The sequence below is a fragment of the Zingiber officinale genome, chromosome 5A (assembly GCF_018446385.1).
Source record: "Zingiber officinale cultivar Zhangliang chromosome 5A, Zo_v1.1, whole genome shotgun sequence".
NCBI lineage: Eukaryota > Viridiplantae > Streptophyta > Magnoliopsida > Zingiberales > Zingiberaceae > Zingiber > Zingiber officinale.
In genome coordinates this window covers 76,270,343-76,295,914 of record NC_055994.1, presented here as the reverse complement: position 1 = coordinate 76,295,914, position 25,572 = coordinate 76,270,343, and the positions used below count along the sequence as shown (strand labels likewise).

Here is a 25,572-nt window from a genome sequence, read left to right as displayed (position 1 = left end):
CAATGCTCGTGAACTTATCCTTTCTACCATAAAACAGCTTAACTTTCCTAACGTCGCCACTCTTTTAACCTAATGTGATGTTTGTTGCTTGAAATCAACGACTCAACGAGCAAGCGAGCGAACATCCCTTGGAAGGCAGTCAGCAGGGCTAGTGACTACGAATCTGGACCGGAGGATTGGACCAGTCACTATCAATTGATCGTCAGTTCCCAGTTTCGCTCCACTGTTTGATCCTTGGCCACATCAATCACAAGTTCACAACCTTACCTAAAGAATCTCACTGGCCTCCACCAACGCAGAGCCTACCCAAGCTACCCAGCTCTCGAGTAGACATCAGTGAACTTTTTCTTCCAATGCACAAGTTAAGCCGAGAAATTTGCATTTGCATGTGTTGCGCCTATAAAGAGAATAGATCAAGGAATAGGCTTGCCATACCTGTGCCATGGACAGCGCCATCGAAGTAATGAGCAGGGAGTACGAGGAGCTTGTGGCGGCGGCTGTGGAGGTGGTTGAGAAGTCCGGTGGTCAGCCTGGTAGAGCACTTGAGGAATTGAAGCAGAGATGGCAGCTGTTCATGGCCGCATGCGACGAAGCAGAGGAAGTGGTGGAGTTGGCAAGGAGGAGGATCACGGCCGAGCATGTGATGGATGTGGCCTCTGGGATGGCACCGGAAGGATCAGCAATGCCACCATTGCCGCCCATCAGCAGTTAACTCTCTCACTGTGGATCTCCTACAAGGCTCACTGCTGACGGCTCACGAGGTGGATTGAGCTTCACCTGCTTCTACTGCTCGGTTGTACCAAATAAAGTGTGCAAGTGAAATTCTATATAAGCAGCTACTTGAAGTAGATTAAAGACTGAACATGCCCTTGAAAGTATGCACTTGGTTTACTTATACAGAACTTTAAGAAGCATAAACTAAAACATCGCCAAAACCTAAAAGATGGAACCGAATAAGATGGCATTGATTCCTTAATGCTAATCGAACCAAAACAAGCAACATAACATCCTTTGCATAACTCAAGCCTGAAGTCAATAAAGTAATAATTTTGAGAACTGTTAGATGTTTTTGCAAACCATGTGACAACAGGTTGCAGAATCATACTAGTTACAAAATATTTAACATTTCTACAGATAGGTTGAAACAAAAATGTGTTACCCCATTAGCAATAGTAGATGTCTATTTCACAACATTTGGCAACAGGTAGCACAATCTAATCTAGAGGAAACAAGTAGTCATCGACTCATTAAGTCACAAAAAACATCACGGATTTGAATAATTAAGTATACAGTATTAACAACATGCCAAACTTGCTGAATCTAAAACAAACTAAAGCAGCCACAAAACTGGAGAGAATGAGCAAAATGATAAGTTTGTAGCGGATTGTGTTCTTGAAGCGATCTTGTTCCACACAATCATATCAAATCTGGAAGCATATTGAATCTACAAGGGCAAGACCTGCAATTACATAAACTACAAGCAGTTGCATTTGAAATTTTGTAACTATTTAGGCAGTGCCCAGAGTGTATAACAGTTTTGGCATCATGAGTCATATAACATGTAACAATAATTAGATGAGAGCAACAAAAGTATTCCTTATTGGAAGGAAGGCAAGCAGATGTTTAATTGCACAGAAGAGCTGGATAATCAAAAGTTAAAGCATTGGATCAATAACAAAACAAAAAAGTTACACAGCCCCAATATATTTCAAGTTTCTTGATATCACAACAGGGACCAAAGACAAATGCAGCAACCAAACCAAAAGAACCCCGTAACAACCATATCATTTGGATGCTTCACTATTCACTACACCAACTTCATGAATCTGATATTATTCGCGGGCATTAATGAACTCAACACACTTCATAAGGCAAATCCTTTTTCAATTTTCCTCCAAGCATCTTTAGAATCACCCTTAGTTATCCTCCCCCTCATTCTTGCAATAATGTCCTTTGCCTCATCTAGCTGTGAACTCTTCATCAATCCATCAACCAAATCTTTTACCATAGCAAATGGAGGTGCCCATTTCGAGTCCAAACACTGCTTGCAAATCCCCAAAGCCTTCTGAAACTCTCCTTTCTTGACAAAACCGTTCAGTAGAGCAACATATGTGCTAAAATCAGGTGACACACCAGTACGTTTCATGCTCTCATATACCTTCATAGCGGAATCTACATTCCCTTCTTTGCAAAACCCACCAATCAAGGTATTGAAGCAGACAGTATTTGGATAGACTCCATCTGATTGCATAACAGCAAGCAATCCTTCAGCCTGAGAGCTCTTGCCTTTTGCACAAAGTGCTGCAATCCTACAATTATAGGTGTTCATAGTTTGGCGAAGTTTTTTCTTGCCAATCTCCTTGAGAACTTTTTCGAATCCAGAATCGTCTCTCATCTTAAAATATCCGTCCAAAACGGTGTTATAGCAGACGATGTCAGGCTCGACCCCTTTTGCAGGCATTTCATCAAGCAATGCAAACGCCTCGTCAACCTTGTAGCTAGAACAGAGGGCTTTGAGGAGAACATTGTAAGATGCAATGCCTGGGACGATGCTGTACTCTTTGGCATATCGGTCGATGGCTTCCTGTATGCGATCAAACTTCTTATTCTCCAGAAAAGCCAACAACAGGGCGCACAACGAGCGCTCAGAACGCTGGCAGCCGAGGCTAGGTATGGCCTCGAAAATGCGCACGGAGTGGTCGATCATTCCAGCGTCGGAGTAGAGGGAGATAAGACGGATCAAGAAGCCCTCCGACTTTTTGATGTTGGCGTCGGACTTGGCGCCCTCGAGGATGCGCTCGACGAGGTCAGGGCGGCCATAGCGAACGAGCTTATGGACCGAAATTTTATAGATTTGGCGATCGCTGTAGAAGGAGGGGTGGTGCGCGGACGACTCGAAGAGGGAGACGAGGCGGTCGGGGTCAGACTCGGATCGGATGGCGGACTTTGCAGCGGCAACGGGATCGCCGTCTTCGTTGTCATCGTCGTTGGAGGACTTGGTATTGGTGGAGGCGGCTTTAACGGAGAAAGCGGAGAGCTGGAGGTGAAGGAAGGGGATCGTTAGGGTTCGGCATAGGGCCGATGGTGCCAGAGGAGCTGGGGAAAGCCTCCCAGCGTGAGTGGAGGTGAAACACAAGGCGGCGTTGCCGGAGGAAGTGGAGAGCTGGCGGCGAAGAAAGGGGTTTGTTAGGGTTCGACGTAGCGCCGCTACAGCCCGGGCAGTACGGAAGGGTCTCATCGCGTGTGTGGGGTTGAGTACGTTGAAGGGCTACAGATTTTTATTCCTCCCTGAGTACACACTGTACACTGCACTGCAAGGTGTTTTTGGTAATTTACTTAGGTCACCTGACTCACTTGTCACTTCCGGGCCTCCGGCTAAATCAGAGTTTTTGTGACCTAAACCCTAAAACTTTACCCTTTATCAATCTCCTCATCAAGAATGTAACTGTTGTGAGTGTAAAATACTTGGGTTACGCGATAGAGGAGAGGTTCATCGCACAAGTATCGAGAATACCAGGGTTATAAGCTTTGGATCATGATTCGGATCGTAGGATTTTTCGATTTGAAAATTTAAAATCGATTCAGGATCAAGTAGCATCGAATTTTATAATAGGATTACGGCAACAGGATCGGTAGAATCGAAATAGAATCATAACAGGATCGGAATAGGATCAATTAAAATTTTGAGAGATCATAACTTTTAACTGAGATTGAATTACGGGACCTATAATATATCAAATCAAAACTTGTTCAGAGATTTTAATAAATTTTAAAGTTTATCATTAACTATCCTATTTCAAAACTAAAAAATATCATTTAAATTATTTTTAGATACCCAGAAGATTTAATCTATTTTCATTATCTTTTTTTTCTTCTTGTTAGAATTTTAAATTATTTAAATATATGTTTATTTATTTTTGAGTTAGTTTTTTATCAATAATATTTTGTCATTTCTTTACCTAAAAATGATGAATTTTTAGATGCATATTATCTAATATTGTGTGACATCAACTAATCTTTAAAAGATTATTTCCGACGTTTATATTTGAATCAAAGGATTTGTTATGTACGTCAAATACTTTATTAGCCTTTAAATTGAATCATCTTTTAAATCAAGAAAATACTTTTGATATTGAATGTGTTATTATTATTATTTTAATAGAAATTTTATATTCTTTTATTTTTTTAATATGAAAATTGAATGTATTATTATTATTATTTTAATAAAAATTTTATATTCTTTCATTTTTTTAATATGAAAATATAAATATGAATGATAGTTAAATTACTAGTTAATTTAAATTTATACATATAATAATAATGTAATATGAAATGTTGAATGTAAATGATAGTATATATATATAAAATTAGTTATCTATTTATATGTAAATGAATTTTTTTAAAGTATTTTTCTAATTATTAATAATATATAATATGATTTTAAGAATTTTTGATAGGATTGTACGATTCTACGATCCGATCCTGACCGATCCAATCCTGACCCTAAATCGATTCTGTGTAGGATCGTGATTCTACAAATTATACATCGATCTATGTTTTATATTTTGATGCCGACGAAAAGCAACCAGTAACTAAGCAACTTAAGAACTCTTGAGAGTACTAGAAAACCGAAAACGACGTATATCCCTTTATTTTGAAATAATCGACCTACCGAGATGCATTACAAGGAACAACCTGCCTTCAGCTGATACTATCTATGTGTTGCCGGTGGAATGTTCATTGGGGCGCCAGACACTACACTTGCAGAAACCGGAGCTCGCAAGCCGTAAACGGGGAGGTTAACTGGCGTGCCTACTGCTGGAATGAGAAGGCCGGCAACAGGTTGTCCGATGGTTGCTCTATACACATTCACGGCCGGAGGTGTGCCTGACGGCTGAGACGATTGTTTGATGGGCTTCAGTGTATTCATAGCCAACCCACTAACATGACCGGTGATTGCCCCTTGAGCTGCTGATACATCTCCATTGTCTATGCTTGTAATGTCGTGAATGCTGGTCCTTCGGCGCTCCTTGTTCACTGAGTTCAGCCGAATGAAGTATTTTTGTGCGTGGCTTGCGACTTGGGTCGGTGTTCTTGATATTACAAAGTTGCGGGAAATGCTCCTCCAATCACCTTTCCCATATTTATCGAGTCCGAGGAGAAACAATCTGTAGAAGATTCAAAATATTAGTGAAGAATTCTACAAACAATCAATTGTACAATACAAGATCAGTAGACCACAGACTAGTAATCTGACATCGATAAGAAGCCTACTAGCAGGATGTAGTTGAACAAATATGGAGCGAGCAATAGAAATAACCAAAATTGCAAGGCGACAAAGCGAACCACGATACAAGTTCCCCTCATAATGGAGCAGATTCATGATGCAGAAGTTGTAGAATTTCAAAGATGTAAACATTTGCAAGTTTCATCATCCTCGCAAAGTGCTTGGTTAACACTTCTCGCGACATAAAGTCGATAAAAGTACAATATGGAACATCTGAAAGTTTCATAATTTCCACAAAGTGTTCGGTTAGCACATCTAGCAACATAAACTCGACAAAACTACTAACTTATGTTTCAAATACGAATTCAGCTAGTACTTCTGATGATTAGATAGAGTCATAATTTCCAATTTACAAATGGAAGTAGACAACAGAGATGACAATGCCGAAGGGCATTTAGCTTCCCATCCCCACCTCATATAGGAAGCGAGGAAACAGGACACTGGTACTAACTAAATAGATAAGAAACAGAATGAATTGTGTTCGGTAGGATTTCTAAATTTATGCTCGGTAGGCTTTCTACAATCAATAGAATAAGGATCTGACCTCTGGTTTGTGTTCCAAACAGTGCCAATCTGCTCGTATCGCCTCGATATATCGCAAATATAACATGGTTTCAATTCAGCATAGCCAAAATATCCTAATGTCGATGTACCGGCACAATAATAACAGACTATCAACCCGATATCGACATTGCCGACATTCAGAAAAAGAATTTTGTAATTCTAACCTCATACCAAACCATAACTAAGTGTCATAGCACTGTCTTGCAGTAAGTGTTAAGCGAACAAGATATAAGTAACCCGCGCTACTCCGAAAAATTAAACTCACACATAAAAGTTATACTACATGATGAAAATCTACAAATGACAGATTATTTACTCGAAATAATACCTTCAAAATTCCCCAGAGAACTCCCAAAGTTAAATCACAACAAATACACAATTATAATAACTATGATTTTATAACTATTACAACTGGGCAGTTATAGCAACTACGAGACCGTAGTCACTACAACACAATGTTGATTGGTATTGAACTATTGATCATAAATAAAATATCAGATACGATTTATAACTACTATAACATAATGTCGACCAACGTTAATCGGTGTTTACCAAAGATGAATTGCTCATATTGTAACAGTTATGTAATTGCTACATCTCATAGTGTTATTAGTATTGATAAAAGTTAAAGTGCTGCTAGAATATAATATTTATCACTTTTGGCGAAGTGTCTATAGTCACAGTCACGATTGCTAAAACACAGTGTTATTAGTGTTGATTAGAGTTGAAGTATCTATGTTGTAGCAGCTAGTTGTTACAATTGTGTAGCAGTTACTTATCGTAGCTGTTATAATTGTGTAGCGCTACGAACTCGTAGATGCAACAACAGCTTCAAAAGTAAGAGTAGTATCGGAAACAAAAATGTACTGATGCGGGATGAGACGCTCTTTTGATTATAAATGAAAGAGGGGCGTCATTCGGACGATTCCAATAAACAGGAGATCTATTAAGCATCACAAAGTAATTAAGAAGACATGTATACGAAACGGAGGAACTGAGGTGAGCTAACCTGTGCTCATCTTCAGTCCAAGCTATTCCCTTTCTGCGCTCTTGTTCTGCCCGAGATACTTTCCCACTGTGCCCGACGCCGCCGCCACCGGCGTCAGTGGCATGGTCAGCACCATCTGACGGAGACGGGTAGAAAGGCAGAGGGACTCTACCGGACTGGATGCGATTGACATCCTCTACTAGAAGGTCATAGTGGTCCTTCACATCTTCGACGGTTTTCCCAGGCACATCAGCTGCGATTTTCTCCCACCGCTCGCCGCAACCCTCTGGGTGGGTTGCTATCGCATTCTCGAATGCTTTTTCCTGGTCTCTGGTCCAGGACGAGCCACAACCCTCCACTTCCATCGCCATGTAGCTGAATCGGGAGGAAACTAGATGAAGAAGAAAGGTGGGATTTTTGCTCTGGTTTTAGATCTGGCGGCTTTCTGAACGGGAAAAAAAAAGTTAGGGTTTATAGATACCTGAGGAACACGGCGAGGATGGAGTATTTGGGAAGGAAACAAACGCAGGCGGAATTAGGTTTTCTGCAATCTCAGGGGGGAGAAATTGGGGTTTTGGAGATTGAAAGCGACTTAGAGAAACCAGACAAAGGACCAGATAGATTCAATTGTAGGGGTGAAAAGAATAAAAGAGAACCTTGTGGACGACGGCGACGGGGGCGAAAAATGATTTCTTTTATGCCCTAGAGATCGATCCGAGGAACAAACTTCGCAGTAAAAATCGAAACTTTTACCTACTAGCTCGAGCAGGAGCAACAAATTGTTACTCCGATCATTCAACACTCGTTTGTTTTCTGAATCGAAACCAGCCGCGCAAGCGTCGGAGCTGCTCAACATCGCCCTCGATGAAATGAATGCGAGCATGCCATCCATGGAGGAAAGAAAGGTCCAAGCGACCAACCGCTTCTGTATTCCCTCGCGCAGTGGATAAGGACTTTCCAGCTCGATCCAGGGAAGAAATAACGGGTGGAATTTTAACCGCAGTAAAATTGTAAAATCTTGAAAGATCCGGGAAAGGAAAGTCGTTGTGATTCCGTTTCAAGGCTGTTTTTATTCAGGAAATGATGCCTTGATGTGGGGGCCGATCTTTAGTCCGTAATTTGTGAGATGAATGATGTTTATTTATTTTATGAATGGAGATTATTCATTTCATCAATCTATACTAAAAGATCATCTTTTAGATCGCAAAAAGCAATCCAAAAAATCTGTCCTCATTTCAAGAGCTTCTATAAGAACGAAATTAGCAGATGATAACTTTTTTTTTTAATTTGATAGGAATATTATAAAAAAATAAAAGAAGGAATGACTTTACGTAGATTAAAAATATATTTATAATTAAAAAGATTATAATCATATTGATGCATTGCAAGAGCATCCACACATTAAATGTGGACATTTTTTAGGACACCGTAACGCATTTAAATCTTTGAATGTTACAAATTCATTAAAAAAATAAAATAAAAATATACATTAACATTTTTCACAGCGTTACAGATATTCTAATGTTATAAAAAAATGATATAAGATTTAGGACAAAAATGAATTGTATTTGAATCTTCGGCAAATCACTGAGCCGAACCATCTCGCTAAAGTTGTCAAATATCGGAATCACACAGATAAATTTTAAAATTATCAAATTATATATCTAATTTTATTTTTTCTTTCTCATCAATTGTTATACTGGATATAAGATTTAGGACAAAAATGAATTGTATTTGAATCTTCGGCAAATCACTGAGCCGAACCATCTCGCTAAAGTTGTCAAATATCGGAATCACACAGATAAATTTTAAAATTATCAAATTATATATCTAATTTTATTTTTTCTTTCTCATCAATTGTTATACTGTACAATCGATTCAAGAAACTATAATACGGATAAAGAATGTCGGGGGCATTAAAATGATGATAATCAACTTGGAATTGATTGAAAATTATTATTCTCGATTTAACATATAAAAATAATGTTTGTAGATATAAATATAATAAAAAGAATTAAATGAAAATATAAAATCTAATTCTAGATAATTTTAAGTTTTCTAATTTATCAATTAATTTTGATTAAAATTGGATTAAAAGTGACTGATGGATATAGAAAATTTAGCATAATTTTATTACTAATTCTTTTTATTAAAATATTATTTTTATATTTTATATTAAGAATAATAATTTTTTAATTATGAATCAAATATACAGAGGGGTAAAAGTAAAATTAAGTGCGTGATTTAGCGATTTTGAACTTACTATTTGGATATGTGACAATATTGATACGTGGTTTTATAATTGTCGTTGAATCTTTGCTTATTCAAAGTTGTTAAAAAAATATTAAAAATCTAAAAATAAAAATCTACAGTGAGGAACATGGCGGTGGTGACGTCAATCAGCTGCTGTTACAGCCTACTTCCTCCCCCTTCTCTCTCTCGATTCACCATTTCACTTCCGCAATTGATTGCTCCTCCTGGATGCGGCAAAACCGCGCCTTTCTTGTTCTTCTGCTCTAGCTGCTTCTAGAGTCCGACGCGGTCGCGGGCGGAAAATGGCAATGAGGGCGAGGCTAGGGCGGTTGTGGGACGGATCCGAGGAGAGAAACACTTCGTCGGAGACTAAGGGGAAGAGCGGCAGCCCCGGGCCGAAGCGTTTCCCCATCAGGATGATCGTCGCCGTCTTGGTTGCCCTATTTGTGCTGGTCTACTTCTACTCCAGCGGCACGGTGAGTTCCTCTCCCTCCGTTGGATCTCGATCTGCTGCTTTTGTTTTCTGGAATTACCCTCGCAGATTACTTGTTTCTGTTGTAATGCCCCTTTTCGATCCTTCAGTTGCATGAAAGTGACGAACCCTAAACACTTTCCTATTTTAACCTAATTTGCAGTTCCATCAATAAAGCTTCAAACTTCTTAACCAGAGTGAGTTTACATGATTGGAATAGGTTAAAGGATAACCGAATGGATCCTTGTTTATTCGATTGTAGCTAGATCTTGAAACTGTCATTGTTTCTGTACATTGTTTCATGCCAATTCAACTACACATTTAATTGTCAGACAAAATAAACAACTACATCAACTTGATTCGCTTCTCATAGTCTCATCACATTTATGGAATCCATTTAACCAGCAACTGCAAAAGAAGACTGCATCATACTCATATGGACCTCATATGAATTAATGCCCGTATTTCATTCGATATTTTTTATCACATATCTATCTTTTTTCACATTAATTTGCAGTCATTGCAGCAGAAGCAAGCTGCTTTTGTTGTTCTTGCTTTACCCCTTTAGTAAACAAGGAAGAGAAACTCCAACAAAATCCAGTGAATGAAAACAATCATAGTTTGCCTTATAAATGAAAAATTCTAGCTGACTTCTCAGTAAATGTTATCACAGCTAAACATATTTTGTCTTCATAGATTGACTTCTTTTAAGGTTTTTGAGGTGTGCCAATGTATCTGTATGCATCTATTACTACAGTTTCGCATTGCCTGTCTATTGTTACGTTGGTAGATCACAACATATTGGTATGTACATAGATTAAATTTTCTTCCCATGTTTGGACATCCAATTTGCAGAGCTTCAGTCGGAGTGAACGAGGAGTTGATTCACAATCTCTCATAGAACGGAACTCTAAAGCACAATCAGTTCCTACTACTACTATCACACAACCCTCTGAAGTACAATCAAGTCCTTCGGTTACAACACAACCATCTGAGGCACAATCAATTCCTACTGCTACTGCTGCTGCTGCTGTTACAGAACCATCTGAAGTAGAATCAAGTCCTTCTACACAACCTTCCAAAGCACAAGCAGTCCCTATTAAATTGAACTGTCCAAATGAAGCAGCACCCGTCTGCCAAAGATCTTCTAGTCTAGCATCTACTCTCTCCCTCAAAACACCCCAATTATCCCCTACTTGTCCTGAATACTTTCGGTGGATTCACGAGGACTTGCGCCCTTGGAAATATGATGGAATAACAAAGGAATTAATTGAAAGTGCTAAGAGTTTAGCAACCTTCCGTTTGGTGGTTCTTGACGGCCGAGTTTATGTTGAGGAATACTTTGGACATTCAATGGCAAGGAATGTGTTCACCCTCTGGGGTATCATCCAGCTCATTAACAGATATCCTGGGCGTGTACCTGATCTTGATCTCATGTTCAACTGCATGGACCAACCATCTGTCAAGTCTGCTCAGTATAGCCCATCAACTCTGCCACCAGTCTTTCATTATTGCAAGGATGATCAGACATCGGATATTCTCTTCCCCGACTGGTCCTTCTGGGGTTGGTAATGACTCAATTTCTCCTGGTAGTTTTGTTGCTCTGCTTGTTATCGTTATCATTCATTCTTTTTTGAGCTGTTTTTTGCTTAACTGGTTACAACAATATTGGAAGGCCCGACACCAATATACAACCATGGGCACCTTTGATGGAGGAGATGAAGCAAGCAAACGAAGAGATGAAGTGGGTAGATAGAGAGCCATATGCCTTTTGGAAGGGTAATCCAACTATGGGTGCCAATAGGCAGGAGCTTCTACAGTGTAATGTCACCAGGGAACAGGACTGGAATGGTAGAATCTATACTCAGGTACGGCTTGAATTAGCTTTATTTCAGATTTGAGTTCGACTAGTAAAACTATAAATCTTTGCAATCCCTTGCACTATAAAGAAACCGATATTTGGTGCGGTTCTTGTTTCTCTTTCATCTCTGAAAAACATGTTTCTACCTTCCAAGGATTGGAGTCGCGAGGAAGAGCAAGGGTACCAGAGCTCAAACTTGGCTAAACAATGCAACTATAGGTAAATTGCTACTGATTTCATAAGAATACGCAATCTCGAAAACCAAACATCTTACCTAGGAACAATTGTGGTCAACAGATACAGAATTTATGTAGATGGTCTTGCATGGTCAGTGAGCCAGAAGTATGTAATGGCATGCGATTCGCCCACATTGTTTATCGACACACCTTGGTATGAGTTTTTCCAAAGAGGTCTCATGCCAGGGCATCACTACTGGCCTATACCAGCGAACGATAAGTGTAAAGCTATCAAATTTGCAGTTGACTGGGGTAATAAGCACCATAAGGAGGTATGAGCAAAACACAATGTCTAGTGCACAAATCCATGTGGCTTCCTAATCGCCATTGGCATTAATTAACAGGCACAAGCTATGGGAAAAGCAAGCTTCAAATTCTTCGAAGAAGAAGTGAAGATGGATTATGTTTACGATTACATGTTGCACGTGCTCACCGACTATGCCGAACTTTTAAGATATAAGCCTACCGTGCCAGAGAAAGCCACTGAGATATGCTTGGAATCCATGGCCTGTCCTGCACAAGACAATGTCAAGAAATTCATGTTGGAGTCGATGGAGAAATCAACAGGTGTTTCGGAGCCATGTAAATTACCTCCGCCTTTCGCTCCAGAAGAACTCCGACAGCTGAATGACAAGAAAGCCGATGCAGTCAGGCAAGCGATCAGCTGGCACCAAAATGCTCGGGCAGAACGGAGAAGGAAGTTCTAGGCAGTTACGCATGGAGCTTGATCTAGACTGAAATGTCGGAAATTGTCGAGTTTCATAATATACGGGCAAAAATGGCGTGTTTCATTTAATGAATCGGTCAAATGAGTATTTTTTTTATATATAAAAATTATCAAATGTACACTCCATTATCTTTTTTTTATTCTGAAAGTATTCCTATAGCTATTACAATGTGGTACAGTATGATATTTCACTCTAATTAAAATTATTATGTATAAATATTATTATATTAAAATATTATTTATCAATTTATCTAAATTATTTAAACTCTATTAAAATCAATTTAACTTAGTCAAAAATCACTTTAAAAATTTTACAGCAGTTACTTAATTGCTATAATAGTATATTATGTGGCAAAGGTGAAATTGCTCGCCCCCAGTGCCTTCGTCGTACCCGATCCAAGGTCATCACGAGGAAGGTAAATTATAATATCCTAAGTGAGCATGTGACAGGTGGGGTGAGTTACACAGGGACCGAGGATTTACGCTATAATAGTATATTAGCTATTACATGTGGTAAAAAATACACAATTCACTTACTTTCGTCAATCTATTTTTAGGCTAATAAGAATGAGGTAAATTATGAATGATTACTAGTCATTAGTATAGATGGTCAAGATATCAGGGAAAGTATGTTCGAACATGTTGAATTCTAACCCTAAGATTTTATGTGACAGCACTTCATACCTCAACCATCGCACGACATCACCCCGCCATGAGGAGACCGTATATTAGCTATTACAACTACTGTAACAGCTATACCATTGGTATAATATTGTATTATCTTTTATAAAATAATTTTATTTTATTTTTATTTTTTAGCCAAACTATATGCATTCATCATAGAGAGAGAATATTATATCCTCATGTGTAATATTGACGATAGAATTCACACATATTATTAATGATAACATATGGTATATGTAAATATCATTACAAGTGAAAATAGGAAAATATATAAATTAAGAAAACAATAAGTATATAATAATTATTCTCTAATAATTAGGAAATAAATAACTATTTTTTAATAATAATTATTCCCTAATAATTAGGAAATAAATAACTATTTACTTATAATAATTATTTCCTAATACGCCCTCTCAAGATAGTGCCCCAGAAATGACACCAATCTTGTTACAAATAGCAAACAGCTGAGGTCGAGAAAACGATTTGGTAAGTGCATCAACCAAATGATCCTCAGCAGAAATATAAGTAACACGCAGTTCGGAGGCCCAAATTATCAATGAAAAACACAACAGGCATGGTAATCGGAAGAAGCATATATGTCAAAAATGACTTAATCCATTGGATCTCAGATGCCGCAGAGGCAATGATGCGATATTTGACCTCAATCGAAGAGCATGCAACTGTGCATTGTTTGGAAGATGAATCAGGAGTATTTGTAAGAGATACCCGGCGAGTGATGTCGTCAGCGACAACCATTGTAGAAGGCGACCAATGAGTATTTTTTTAGAGCAAAATCCACCAGTGTGATCAACGAAACGACGATTTGTTGAACTTTGCCTTTGATGAAAGAAGACAACAACTAGAAGGAGACGAGGTGTTGTTGTTTGAAGGCTGAAATATGACTTGTCATCGGAATAAGAACAACAGATTTAGAAGACTGCATTTTGGTGGCTGCATATGTTGGAGTAGATGTAGAAAACTTGCTATTTGGCCTATTAGAAGATGGCTAAAACATGAAGGAAAGACCGCTATAATGTGACTGCTGCTTAAAAAAACAAACAAATAAAGGAGAGGAGGAAGAGAAGGATGAAATTTGATATCTTTAAACTTAAGAAAAAAATAATAATATTGCTCTTGATATGAGAAAAAACAAGAAGAGAAAAAGAAAAGAGGAGGAATTGAACCTCGCCATTAATGGACTTTTTGAAAGAAGAAAACAAAATTATTATACGGTGGAAAAGAAGAAGTCAAAAAAGAGAATTTTTTTAGGACAAAAAAACATAAGAAAGGAAAACAGGGGAGAAAGAAGATTCTAAGAAAGCTAAAGAGATCACAGAAGCTACCGGACAGAAAGTCCAAGAAAAGGCGACACCGATGAAGAAGGTGTCACAGGATGGACTTGAATCCGTGAAGGAGAAAGCGAAGGAAGCGATGGAGTCGCTAAATTTGTAGGGAAAGGGGGTTGGTGATACAAGGACGTTAGCGGCGGAGGGGCATCAAGAACTTTTTTTTTTTTGATGACGATAAGGCCGATGGTGGGCTGTCAGCCTTTGGACAACGACACCTCCTCTAGCCGCAGCAATAGGTGAATAGTAGAAAAGACGCGATAGCGGTGAATCCTATTGGTGTCAGCGGCAGAAAAAGGAGAAGAAAGCTAAGGTTTTTTTTTTTGAACCGTGAGAAAAGGAAACGCGGAAGAGAGGAGAAAAAGAAAGAAAAAAATTTAAAAAAGATTGATGTTAAGCTTAACGCTCTGATACCATATTGACGATAGAATTCACACATATTATTAATGATGGCATACCATTACAAGTGAAAATAGAAAATTACATAAATAAGGAAAACAATAAGGGGGTGTTTGGTTTAAGGGAATAAAAGTAAGAAATGGGAATAACAATCAATGTTAATGTTTGGATTACAACAATGGAAATAAAAATGAGGGAATGATTTTTTATTAGTGGGTAATGACTTATTCCGGTCTCCCGCCCCTTCAATCACCTATTCCTGGATTTGCAACAATCAAAATTTCTCATTAATTCCTAAAATACCCTTAACCTAATATTTTCCATCGCATTTCTCTCCTCTCCTCTTTGCAACCTGTTCTCAAACGACGCCAACGTCGCACCTCGCCCGACGCTGAATGTTGCCACCTCGCCGAACGCCTCCACCTCGTCGAACGCCACCACCTCGCCGAACGCCCCACCTCACCGGGGATTCGAAGATCCCCTTCCTCCCCGAATCTGAACGCCTCCACCTTCCCAGTAGCGTCGTACCGGTGGCCTAGGTATTTCGACCGGATCATGAACCGCTGCATCTCCTCCCCACGCTCACCACCAGGTAACCCTTGAATGTAATGTATTTTCCTCTCGATTCGAAGATATCTGTGTCCTCGAACATAATCCCTTCTACAATCGTTTAGAAAGGTCTGTGAAATAAACACCCAAAACAGGATACTCAATCCGTTAATTGAGTATGAAACATGATACCCAAAACCTGAGATTTTTGTTTCCAGTTACAAATTCGTTAATTGGCTTCTTCGGTGGAGTGTGAAATTTCTAAATAACAAACAAACTGAAAACCTGCTTGTTTTAAAGTTGAAGTTAAGTGCTTTGCCAACGTTCACATTCACATTTTGGCTGTGACATGGTACGCTACTTTAGCAACCAAAGCATGACTAATGAAAAAAAGTTACCACCAGTAAATTAGGAGATAATCATTTCACTAAAACAAATAGTAATCACAACATTAGAGTTTGTTACTATGCTAATGGTATAAACAATTGCATATATATAAGACCTTACAATAATTCCCAGATATTTATGTTTATATCATAACTCATGTCTCATGGTTGGTGTCAATATGGGCTTTAGTCCAGGTCCGACAACGTTAAAAAGGAACTATAGTTCAGATTTACGAAAGAGAAAAGAAAAAAATGATACTGTAAGTCGTGAAATCAACCAAATGTTTCATATATTACCTTTTCAACTAGACATGATTTTTTTTTTTGTTTTTACTATTAAACTTTGTGTCCTTGTTACATATCTTCATTAGTTATGCATCAGTTTCTGTTTGTTACATATCACCCTAATTAATGATAAGATACTTAAATAACAATCTTCTTGTATGTATTATAAAGATCCTCTTACAAGATTATGTCTAATGCAAATTTGTACTTGAACTAAAGCCTATTTCTTCCTCGACCATCACAATTTTTTATCCTTTTAGGAAATCGCTTCAGATATACATAGAAACCCACAACATATGAAAATTAATAGTATGTTGATAATCATATAAATGGAAAGTGGGAAGCATGTACACATGAATTACATGTTGGTAATTCCTTTTTCTAGAAGTGTAGATCATCTCATTTCAAGGGGCGGTGCTGTAGATGAATGATTAAGCAATCAAATGTGCCAAAACAGAAAGGAATAGGGCCATACTTGGCCTTAATCGTGTTTAACTTTGTTCAAGAGGCATGGGTCATACTTTAGATGTTAACATAATTTATTTTATCCAAGGTAGAAACACTTTATATTAAGATCAATTGATCTTTATTACATTGATCATGCATTTTTTTAATTCTTCTATTTTTTTTTGTACTTTTCAATCCCTTCATTGATGTTTTTTTACTTGTATTGTTGTAGAAAAATATGGCACAACCTCCTTTTAATAGCAAAAGTCAAAATTTAATGTGAACATTGTGGGTTACACATATTATACTTATGGCTGTTATGGTTCTCATATTCTATCAACATTCATATCGAATATATCGATGTACTAAAATTTGCCGAATAAAAAATAAGGAAGAAAAACGAATTAAGCGAATGCAATGGATATTTAGCCTTACAAAAGAGAGTGATGCATTTTGTATTAGTGAACTCCGTATGGATAGGCGAACCTTTGAGATATTATGTGATATGGTAAGAGACATTGGGAGATTAAAAGACACAAGAAATGTGTCCGTTGATGAAATTGTTGCATTTTTTATCTATGTTCTGACACATCACAAGAAAAATAGAACAATTAGTCTACTTTTTCATCGAAGTCAAGAGACTGTGAGCCGTCACTTCAATCAGTGTCTTCATGCAATTTTGAAGCTTCACCACATATTACTCCAAACACCAGAACCTATATCTGAAAACTGTGAAGATAACAGATGGAAACCATTTAAGGTAATAATATATGATAAATATTTAGTAACATGTTAGGGTCATTATGTTTTAGTAGTATTTCTTATTAATTCATTTGAATAATATAGGGTTGCTTATCTACGATATTTTTATTCCAGTGACACCTCCTAAAGAAGAAAAACAACGTTATCGCACAAGGAAAGGAGGTATAGCGACAAATGTGTTTGGAGTATATTCCCCAAATATGTAATTTATATATGTGTTACCTGGATGGGAAGGTTATGCTCACGACGGTCGTGTTCTTCATGATGCCATTAGTAGGCCTACTGGGCTTAAAGTTCCTCAAGGTATATATAAAAAAGTTGTGAATTAACTAATTACCTTAATTTTAAATTTCTAAATTAAGTTGTTTATTGTAGTCTTACATTTAGTATTGTTTTATTGCCGAAGGTTGTTACTACTTGGTGGATGTTGGTTATTGTAATTCTTCTGGATTTCTTGCGCCTTATCGTGGACATAGGTATCATCTTAATGAGTTTGATGGTCATCGACCCAAGACTCCGAAAGAATATTTTAACATGAAGCATTCTCGAGCAAGAAATGTAATTGAGAGGTGTTTTGGTTTGTTGAAGGGGCGTTGGAAAATTCTAGCATTCCCTTCTTTTTTCCCAATACAAACCCAAGTATGTATTATTATTTCCTGTTGTCTATTCCATAATCTGATTCGTAAATTTATTAGTACAGATCCTCAGGAATCTATAGAGGATGATGAAGAAAGCGAAGATGAGGAAAGCGATGATGATGATGAAGTGGAATATATACAAACAATTACCCCAACTTGAGATAAGAAGATTAATGGTGCAAAAGTTATCCCAGTTGATAATTGAAGTGAAGCACATTGACTCTAGGATCAAGTTCTTGAAGGGAAGGTACCATGCTATTAATGAAATGTGCAAGCAGAGTGGATGTTCTTGGAATGATGTTGAAAAAAAAGATTGCATGTAAATTTTCTGTTAGAGTGTATACTAAAAGCCTAGCTTTTGGTATAAACATTTATCTAGAAATAAGAATCACATTGGTCAAATGTCTACATTTATGATAAATGAAGTTGTTCAATTAATTTATATTGTAGATAACATGGTGTGTGGTGTCACACACAGAGGATCATGTTATCAGTACCTTATAAATTATAAACAGTAGCTCACGACCATAATGGAAAGGAACAAATCATTGGAAGGTCGTAGTGTAATTAGGTATTAGTTTATCTTAACTATATAATTACACTAGTACACTTGGAGTGTATTGAGTAGGACCATTAGAGGTCGTTTCTTTTATACTGACTTTATAAAGAAACAAAGACCTCAGTTATTATGGAAGTGTGTGCTCTTAATCCTAATATAATAACAAGCACATATATTTGATATTTATTTCTTTAATTTATCAATGGGTGAGATTTAGTTCGATGAATCAATAAGCCCGATAAGTTGGGAAATGATATCACTTATAGTGTGTGTTGTTGATTATAGAAGGAAACTGTGTCCTAGTGATCTATGTTGTGAATGTCCCCAAGAGGAGCTCATAAGGATTGTCATGTTAAACCCTGCAGGTGGACATAGTCCGACATGACGATGAAGTTGAGTGGTACTACTCTTGGAGCTAGATATTAATTAAGTGAGTTGTCAGTAACTTACTTAATTAGTGGACATTTGTTATCTTAAACACGGAAGACTAACGCACTCATAATAAAGGAGCCCAAAATGTAATTTGGGATTGGTGCGATAGTTCAATAATAGTTCTTTAGTGGAATGAATTATTATTGATGAAATTAAGTTGTGTGTTCGGGGCGAACACGGGATGTAATTTCATCGGGAGACCAAAACCAATTCCTCCTCTCGGTCCCTATCGTAGCCTCTAGTATATAGAGATTTATACCCACCGATACCCACCTTCTTACCCATCCAATGGGGCCGGCCAAGCTAGCTTGGAACCCAAGCTAGGGCCGCCAAGTCCAAGTGGATGAGCTGTAGGTGGCCGGCCAAAGCTTGGGTCCCAAGCTTAGGTGGTCGACCACTAGAATATTAAAAGGATTTTTATTAAAATTATTTCTTATGTGGATATCATGATTTTAAAGAGAGTTTAAAAATTAAAAATTTCCTTTTATAACTTTCTACAAAAGATTAAGAGAAGAGATTAATCTCTTTCCTTATTTGTAGATTAAAGGATGGTTTTAATTTTTGGTAAAAACTTTCCTTATTTGTAAATCATCTACATGTTTAAAGAGAGTTTAAAATTTGAAATCTTTCCTTATTTGTTGATTAAAGGAGGATTTTAAATTTTAAGAAAACTTTCAATTTTAATCATGTTCATGATTTAAAGAGAGTTTAAAATTAAATATTCTCTTTTATAAGTTTCTACAAAAGATTAAGAAAAGATTTGATATCTTTCCTTATTTGTAGATTAAAAGAGATTTTAATTTTTAGAGATAACTTTCTTTTTATCCACATGTTTAAAAGAAATATTTTAATTTATAAAATTTCCTTTTATTAACCACCATGAAGGGAAAAATTATTTGAGAAATTTTTATAAATTTCGAAAGCAAATTAGGAAGTTTTAATTCTTGTGTGAATTAAAATTTCCTTGATTTATGGGATGGTGGCCGGCCATTGTATTTGTAAAAGGAAATTATTTTTAATTAAATAAAATTTTCTTTTTCATGGCAAAATAATTAAGGAAGTTTTAATTAAATTTCCTTATTTGCCAAGACCAAGGATTATAAAAGAGGGGTAGAGAAGGCTTCAAAAAGAACAACCTCTATTATTTCTCTCCTTCTTTTCCTTGGTGTTGTGGCCGACCTCTTCCTCTCTTCCTCTTGGTGGTGGCCGAACCTTTCTCTATTGGCTTGGAGCTCTTGTGGTGGCCGATACTACTTGGATAAGAAGAAGAAGAAGAGAAAGCTTGATCCCCTTGAGCTTGGTTGGTGTTTTGTTGTCCTCCGTGTGAGAAGCTTCTTTGTGTTGGCGAACCTAGCTAGGAGGAGAGTGCTTGGTGGTTTCTCATCTCGGAAGATCGTTGCCCACACAACGTCCGAGGTTAGAAGAGGAATACGGTAGAAGATCAAGAGGTTTTTCTACAAGGTATAACTAGTAATTTTTCTTTCCGCATCATACTAGTTATTTATGGAAATAATACCAAATACAAGAGGCTTATGATTCTAGAATTTCGAATATGTTTTTCGATGTTGTGTTCTTTTGTTTTTCTTTTCCTTGTGATTTGATTGTTCTTTTCGGTTAACCTAAAGTTATTTTAGGAAATTAAATATTAGATTTCTATAAAAGGTTTTGTCTAGTCGGTGGTGGTTGCTCCCATATCCAAGAAGGCCGTGTGCCTCGCCACGTCAGTACTGGGAACCGATTATGGAAATTAATATTTAATGAAATTAATAACTTAAGGTGATTTGGGTCGAACGTGTTAAGTTCCGCAGACGATCCAAAATTTAATTTAAAAAAACACATGGTAGCTAGGAAAAGGTTCAGACCTTTGTACAAAATTTTTGTACAGTGGAACCTCTAGGTTTTCCGAGTAGCAACCAACAATTGGTATCAGAGCTAGGGTTTTGCCTCTGTGTATTTGGTATTAGTTTAATTATGCACATGTCATACATAATTTAGGCAGGATAATAATAGGATGTGCTAACTTTGTGGATGCAGGATCCAACTATTATGGCTTATAGTTTTATGTGTGTGATTGGACCCTTGGACATGTCAAGGGCATTTATATGTGTGTGCATGATTGTATTATAAAATACAGCAGGAGCTGTATTTAGTTTTATTAGGATTTTATTTTTGATCTAGATACATGTACATTCCTTTTATGGAATATAGGATCAAAATTGTAAAATTCTATTTATGTCGCGGATCGAATCTTGCAAAGCGTGAAACCTTCTAAGGACCAGAGGCGCAGCGGAACAAGGAGCAAGATGGACCCGGTGGCGTTGGCCAAATATGGCAGCAGCTTGGGATGACAACACACGGAGGACAACTAGAGATAAAAGCCATAATAGTTGAAAATTAGATTTTCTATTTATTGCTTTTATATTGTGCTGTGTGTGCATGTTAGTTTACAAGTTTAGTAGGTTAGCATAGTTAAAATTCCTCATTAATAAATAACTAAGTGGGAGAGGTATTTTTAAGTAAATCCCATGGTCTCCATTACTGGTTTGTAAGTGATGCAAACAAGCTTGCGCGTTGGCTCTGAGTGCCTTCCTCCATAACGGATGAGCTTGTTTGCGGATCACTAGAACAGACTTCCATTTTTGGATGACTATAGGAAGTTAATTAAGAGCGTGTGATCTTCCCCAACGGAAGGGGCATAATCTTATTAATGGACTTAGTGTCAAGTAATGGTATACACTTAGATACATCTAATAGTATCCTCCCCATCGGAGTCACTGCTATTATTTGTGTGACCAAATGAAACCAACTATTAATTTGTCATAAAACTAGGTTGACAAGATAATAAAATTAAAGGGTTAAAACCCCTCTTACAAATGATTGATTTTGTATACGTCCACACTAACGTGCATACAAAATTAACGGTGTTTGAGATAATTTTATTTGTCATAAAGTTACGTTGACAAGATAGTTAATGGGTAAAACCCTCCTCTTACAAATGTTGATTTTGTATACGTCCACACTAACGTGACATGCAAAATTCACGGTGTTTTGAGGTGTTGGTAAATTTAAATAGTATTGTTAGAGGAATCAATATTATTTTAAATTTAGAGTCTTGACCAAATATTTGATTAAAAATAGACCAACTATTAATTTTATTCGTCATAAAGTAAGGTTGACGAGATAATAAAATTAAATAAAATTTCCTCTTTGAATTTGTATACGTCCACACTAACGTGGCATACAAAATTCATGGGGATTTTTAAGGAGTTGGTCTTAACCAAATATTTTTGTGATTCTTAGGAAGATGGTCAATCCCTAGCTGATATACTTTAGGATAGACTTAGTGGTCCCAATTATAATTGATTGGAAATAGGATTTGGACATTAAGGTAGACTGTCCTCTTAGAACTAAGAACAATATAGGTGTATTTTATTCATTAGTTGATACATGTTTAGTGGAGTTATCTACCGGTACCTGGTGTGTAGATATGGGAGCCACTGATCATGTCTGCAATTCATTGCAGGGTTCCAGGATACCCGACAACTAAATGAAAATAAAAAACACCGTCCACATGGGCACTACTGCAAAAGTAGCAGCTGTTGCAGTGGGAGAGGTTTATTCTCTAATAGGAATAAAATTTGGATTATTAGGAATTGTCTTTACATACTAAGTTTAGAAAGAACCTGATTTCAGTTTCTAAACTATTATAGAATAGATATTGTGTCTATTTTGATAACAAAGTTGTTATCAAGAAAAATAGGCAAGTTATCTATTCTGGTATGATTGGTTGACAATTTATAATCCAATAACTCCCATGATGCAACAAATGGAAATTAATAACACATCTTCTAACTTAAGAGAAAGCAACCTTCAAAAATGAACCAATTATATCTTTGACATCTAAGGCTAGGTTATATTAACTTAAGTAGGATTCATTGGTAGCTGATGAACTTTTGGGTTCATTAGTAGTGGAAATCTTTCCAACCTGCGAGTCTTACTTGGAAGGAAAATAACCAAGAAGCTTTTAAGTCCAAGGGGTATGGAGTCAAAGATATGTTGAAATCGGTTCATTCTGATTTGTGTGATCCTATGACTATCCAAACAAGAGGTAGTATTGAATATTTCATCTATTTTATAGACAACTATTCAAGATACAAATAAATTTACTTAATGTACCGCAAGACTAAGTACTTTGATTAGTTCAAAGAGTACAAGGCTGATGCGGAGAAATGTTAAAGTAAATGTCACTATGGTAAGATCGTAGTGGCAAGTACCTCTTGGGAGAATTTAGGAGTCACTTATCAAAAGTAGGGATTCAATCCCAACTAATTTCACCTGGTACACCCCAACAGAATGGTGTAGTAGAAAGAAGGTAAAGGACTCTTATGAAATAATTAGATAGATGATGAGTTATTTAGAAAATTACCAAATTTGTTTTAAGGATAAACTCTGATAACGAAAGTGAACATAGTACCTTCCAAGTTAGAACTCTCTACTCATATAGAATTGTTGAATAGGTGAAAACCTATTTTGAAGCATATTCGGATTCGGGTAATCCAGCACATATGTTAAAGAGAGATAATGATAAGTTGGATAGGAGTTCACTTGTTTGTAAGTTATCCTAGATAAATAAAAGTAGGTTTATAGTCTTAAAAATCAGAAGGTCATTGTTAGCATCAATGACTGATTTTTTAGAAAAGGACTATATAATGAACCACGTGCTCATAAGTAAATTTGTTCTTAAGGAAATAATAAAGGACATGTCTAACCTAGTACCAACTGTACAAGATGAGATACCACAAGAAAACTGCAACACGTATCACAAATTGATACACAATTACAGAAAGTGTCTTGTTGTAGTGGGAGGGTTGTTATGCAACCTAAATAGGTTCATGTTTTGGGAGAGTTTTTGGACTCGATCCCTGGAGGGCATGAACCTGATCTCCGGTCATATGATGAAGTACTCCAAGATAAAGATGCAACATTTTGGCAAAGAGTAATGAATAAAAGAATTAGAATATATGTATTCTAATAAAATCTAGAAGCTTGTAGAATCACCAAATGGTGTAAAAGCCGTTGGGTGTAAAAAGGTCTATAATAGGAAAAGAGGGATAGACAGGAAGGTAGTAACTTTCAAAGAAAGGCTTGATGAAAAAGGAAACTTTTTCACTGGTAGTCATGCTTAAGTCTATCCGGATTCTTTTATCTATTTGGCAAGAGGATATCAAGACAACATTCTTTAATGGAAGTCTTGAAGAAAGCATCCATATAAAGCAACCAGAAGGGTTCATTGCAAAGGGCTAAGAGCATCTTATGTAAGCTCAATCAGTCTATGGACTGAGGCAAAGCTTCAAGGTCTTGGAACATCCGGTTTATCAAAGTAATCCAGACCTATGGATTTATTTAGTAACTGGATAAGTCTTGTGTATACAAAAGGTGTGATGGAAGCGTGGTGGTATTTCTTGTACTATACGTAGATAACATTTTTGGTAGTTGGAAACAATATCAAAATGTTGTCAGAAGTAAGGGTATGGTTGTCCAAATAATTCGATATAAAGGACTTGGGAGAATGTATATATTTTTGAGATCAAAATAATAAGAGATCGAAAGAAAAATATATTTTACTTATCCCAAGCTTGATACATCGAAAAATCCTTGCTCATTTTAAGCATGCAAAACTCCTCGAAAGGTTTCTTACTTTTCAGGATGGAGTAACTTTATCTAAAGATATGTCTCTATAGACATCAAAGGAGATAAAGGAAATAAAGGCAGTTCTTTATGCTTCGGCTGTCGGAAGCCTAATGTATGCTATGCACGAGATCAGAAATCTGTTTTGCCAAGGGCATAGTTAGCAGATATCAAAGTAACCCTGGACAAGGACAGTGGATTGCAGTAAAGCATATATTGAAGTACCTTAGAAGCACTAGAGAATATATGCTAGCTTACAAGGCAGTTAATTTGGTCCTTGTGGGTTGCATGGATTTTGACTTCCAATCGGATAGGGACAATAATAAGTCAACCTCGGGGTTTTGTGTTTACTTTAGGAGGTAAAGTCATAACTATGGAAGAGTGATAAGCATAGGTATTTTTTTAGACTCCACCATAGAAGTTTAGTATATGGCAAGCCTCTGAGGTAGCCATAAAAGCTGAATGACTCAATAACCTCAAGATAGACTTAGATATGATTTCTGGTTTGTCCAAAGATTATTACAATTTATTGTAATAATATTGGTGCAGTAGCAAACTCGAAGAAACCATAAGTCTATAAAGGCAAGTAAACACAATAGAGCGCAAGTACCACCCAATACGAGAAATTGTATAAACGAGGAGAAGTTGTTGCTGCCTAGAATGCATCAGATGATGACCTATAGATCTTTTCACTAAGGTCCTTAAGGCGAGAGCTTTTGATGGACATGTTGAAGGGTTGGGAATCAGATGTATGGCAGCAGATATGGCAGCTTAGTCTTTTAGTATAAGTGGGAGATTGTTAGAGTGTATACTAAAAGCCTAGCTTTTGGTATAAACATTTATCTAGAAATAAGAATCACATTGGTCAAATGTCTACATTTATGATAAATGAAGTTGTTCAATTAATTTATATTGTAGATAACATGGTGTGTGGTGTCACACACAGAGGATCATGTTATCAGTACCTTATAAATTATAAACAGTAGCTCACGACCATAATGGAAAGGAA

The 25,572-nt window shown here is 36.9% G+C and overlaps 4 protein-coding genes across 7 annotated transcripts; 2 read left to right on the top strand and 2 right to left on the bottom strand.

The window, feature by feature from the left end:
- The first annotated feature begins 399 nt into the window (after window positions 1–399).
- Window positions 400–840, top strand: LOC121982915 (mediator of RNA polymerase II transcription subunit 32-like). Its single transcript, XM_042535921.1, has one exon. It carries the CDS (start codon window positions 443–445, stop codon window positions 710–712), a length of 270 nt encoding a protein of 89 aa, XP_042391855.1. The 5' UTR covers window positions 400–442; the 3' UTR covers window positions 713–840.
- Window positions 841–1,641: 801 nt separating this feature from the next.
- LOC121980635 (pentatricopeptide repeat-containing protein At1g61870, mitochondrial-like) lies at window positions 1,642–3,273 on the bottom strand. Its single transcript, XM_042532750.1, has one exon. The coding sequence runs from the start codon at window positions 3,236–3,238 to the stop codon at window positions 1,865–1,867; it is 1,374 nt and encodes a 457-aa protein (XP_042388684.1). The 5' UTR covers window positions 3,239–3,273; the 3' UTR covers window positions 1,642–1,864.
- A 1,345-nt stretch (window positions 3,274–4,618) lies between these two features.
- Window positions 4,619–7,787, bottom strand: LOC121980633 (transcription factor SRM1-like). 4 transcript variants are annotated; one of them, XM_042532748.1, is made up of 3 exons: window positions 7,321–7,787; window positions 6,861–7,230; window positions 4,619–5,168 (listed from the first exon to the last, which is right to left on the bottom strand). In XM_042532748.1, the coding sequence occupies exons 2-3, from the start codon at window positions 7,208–7,210 to the stop codon at window positions 4,712–4,714; spliced, it is 807 nt and encodes a 268-aa protein (XP_042388682.1). In that variant the 5' UTR covers window positions 7,211–7,230; window positions 7,321–7,787; the 3' UTR covers window positions 4,619–4,711. The 4 variants fall into 4 exon arrangements, with proteins under 4 accessions (XP_042388682.1, XP_042388683.1, XP_042388681.1 ...); XM_042532749.1 differs by having other exon boundaries at window positions 6,861–7,284; window positions 7,496–7,786; XM_042532747.1 differs by having other exon boundaries at window positions 6,861–7,284; window positions 7,593–7,786.
- A 1,462-nt stretch (window positions 7,788–9,249) lies between these two features.
- On the top strand, window positions 9,250–12,552 carry LOC121980632 (O-glucosyltransferase rumi-like). The gene is made up of 6 exons (XM_042532745.1): window positions 9,250–9,568; window positions 10,420–11,132; window positions 11,240–11,432; window positions 11,580–11,644; window positions 11,723–11,933; window positions 12,006–12,552. The coding sequence occupies exons 1-6, from the start codon at window positions 9,395–9,397 to the stop codon at window positions 12,366–12,368; spliced, it is 1,719 nt and encodes a 572-aa protein (XP_042388679.1). The 5' UTR covers window positions 9,250–9,394; the 3' UTR covers window positions 12,369–12,552.
- Window positions 12,553–25,572: the final 13,020 nt, after the last annotated feature.

Coding starts and splice junctions, on each gene's coding strand:
- LOC121980635 (XM_042532750.1), bottom strand. CDS start 3,238: ATGAGACCCTTCCGTACTGCCCGGGCTGTAGCGGCGCTACGTCGAACC.
- LOC121982915 (XM_042535921.1), top strand. CDS start 443: ATGGACAGCGCCATCGAAGTAATGAGCAGGGAGTACGAGGAGCTTGTG.
- LOC121980633 (XM_042532748.1), bottom strand. CDS start 7,210: ATGGCGATGGAAGTGGAGGGTTGTGGCTCGTCCTGGACCAGAGACCAG. Junction 5,169..6,860: donor TGGACTGAAGATGAGCACAG/GTTAGCTCACCT, acceptor AATCTTCTACAG/ATTGTTTCTCCTCGGACTCG.
- LOC121980632 (XM_042532745.1), top strand. CDS start 9,395: ATGGCAATGAGGGCGAGGCTAGGGCGGTTGTGGGACGGATCCGAGGAG. Junction 11,433..11,579: donor ATGGTAGAATCTATACTCAG/GTACGGCTTGAA, acceptor CTACCTTCCAAG/GATTGGAGTCGCGAGGAAGA. Junction 11,645..11,722: donor GCTAAACAATGCAACTATAG/GTAAATTGCTAC, acceptor TGTGGTCAACAG/ATACAGAATTTATGTAGATG.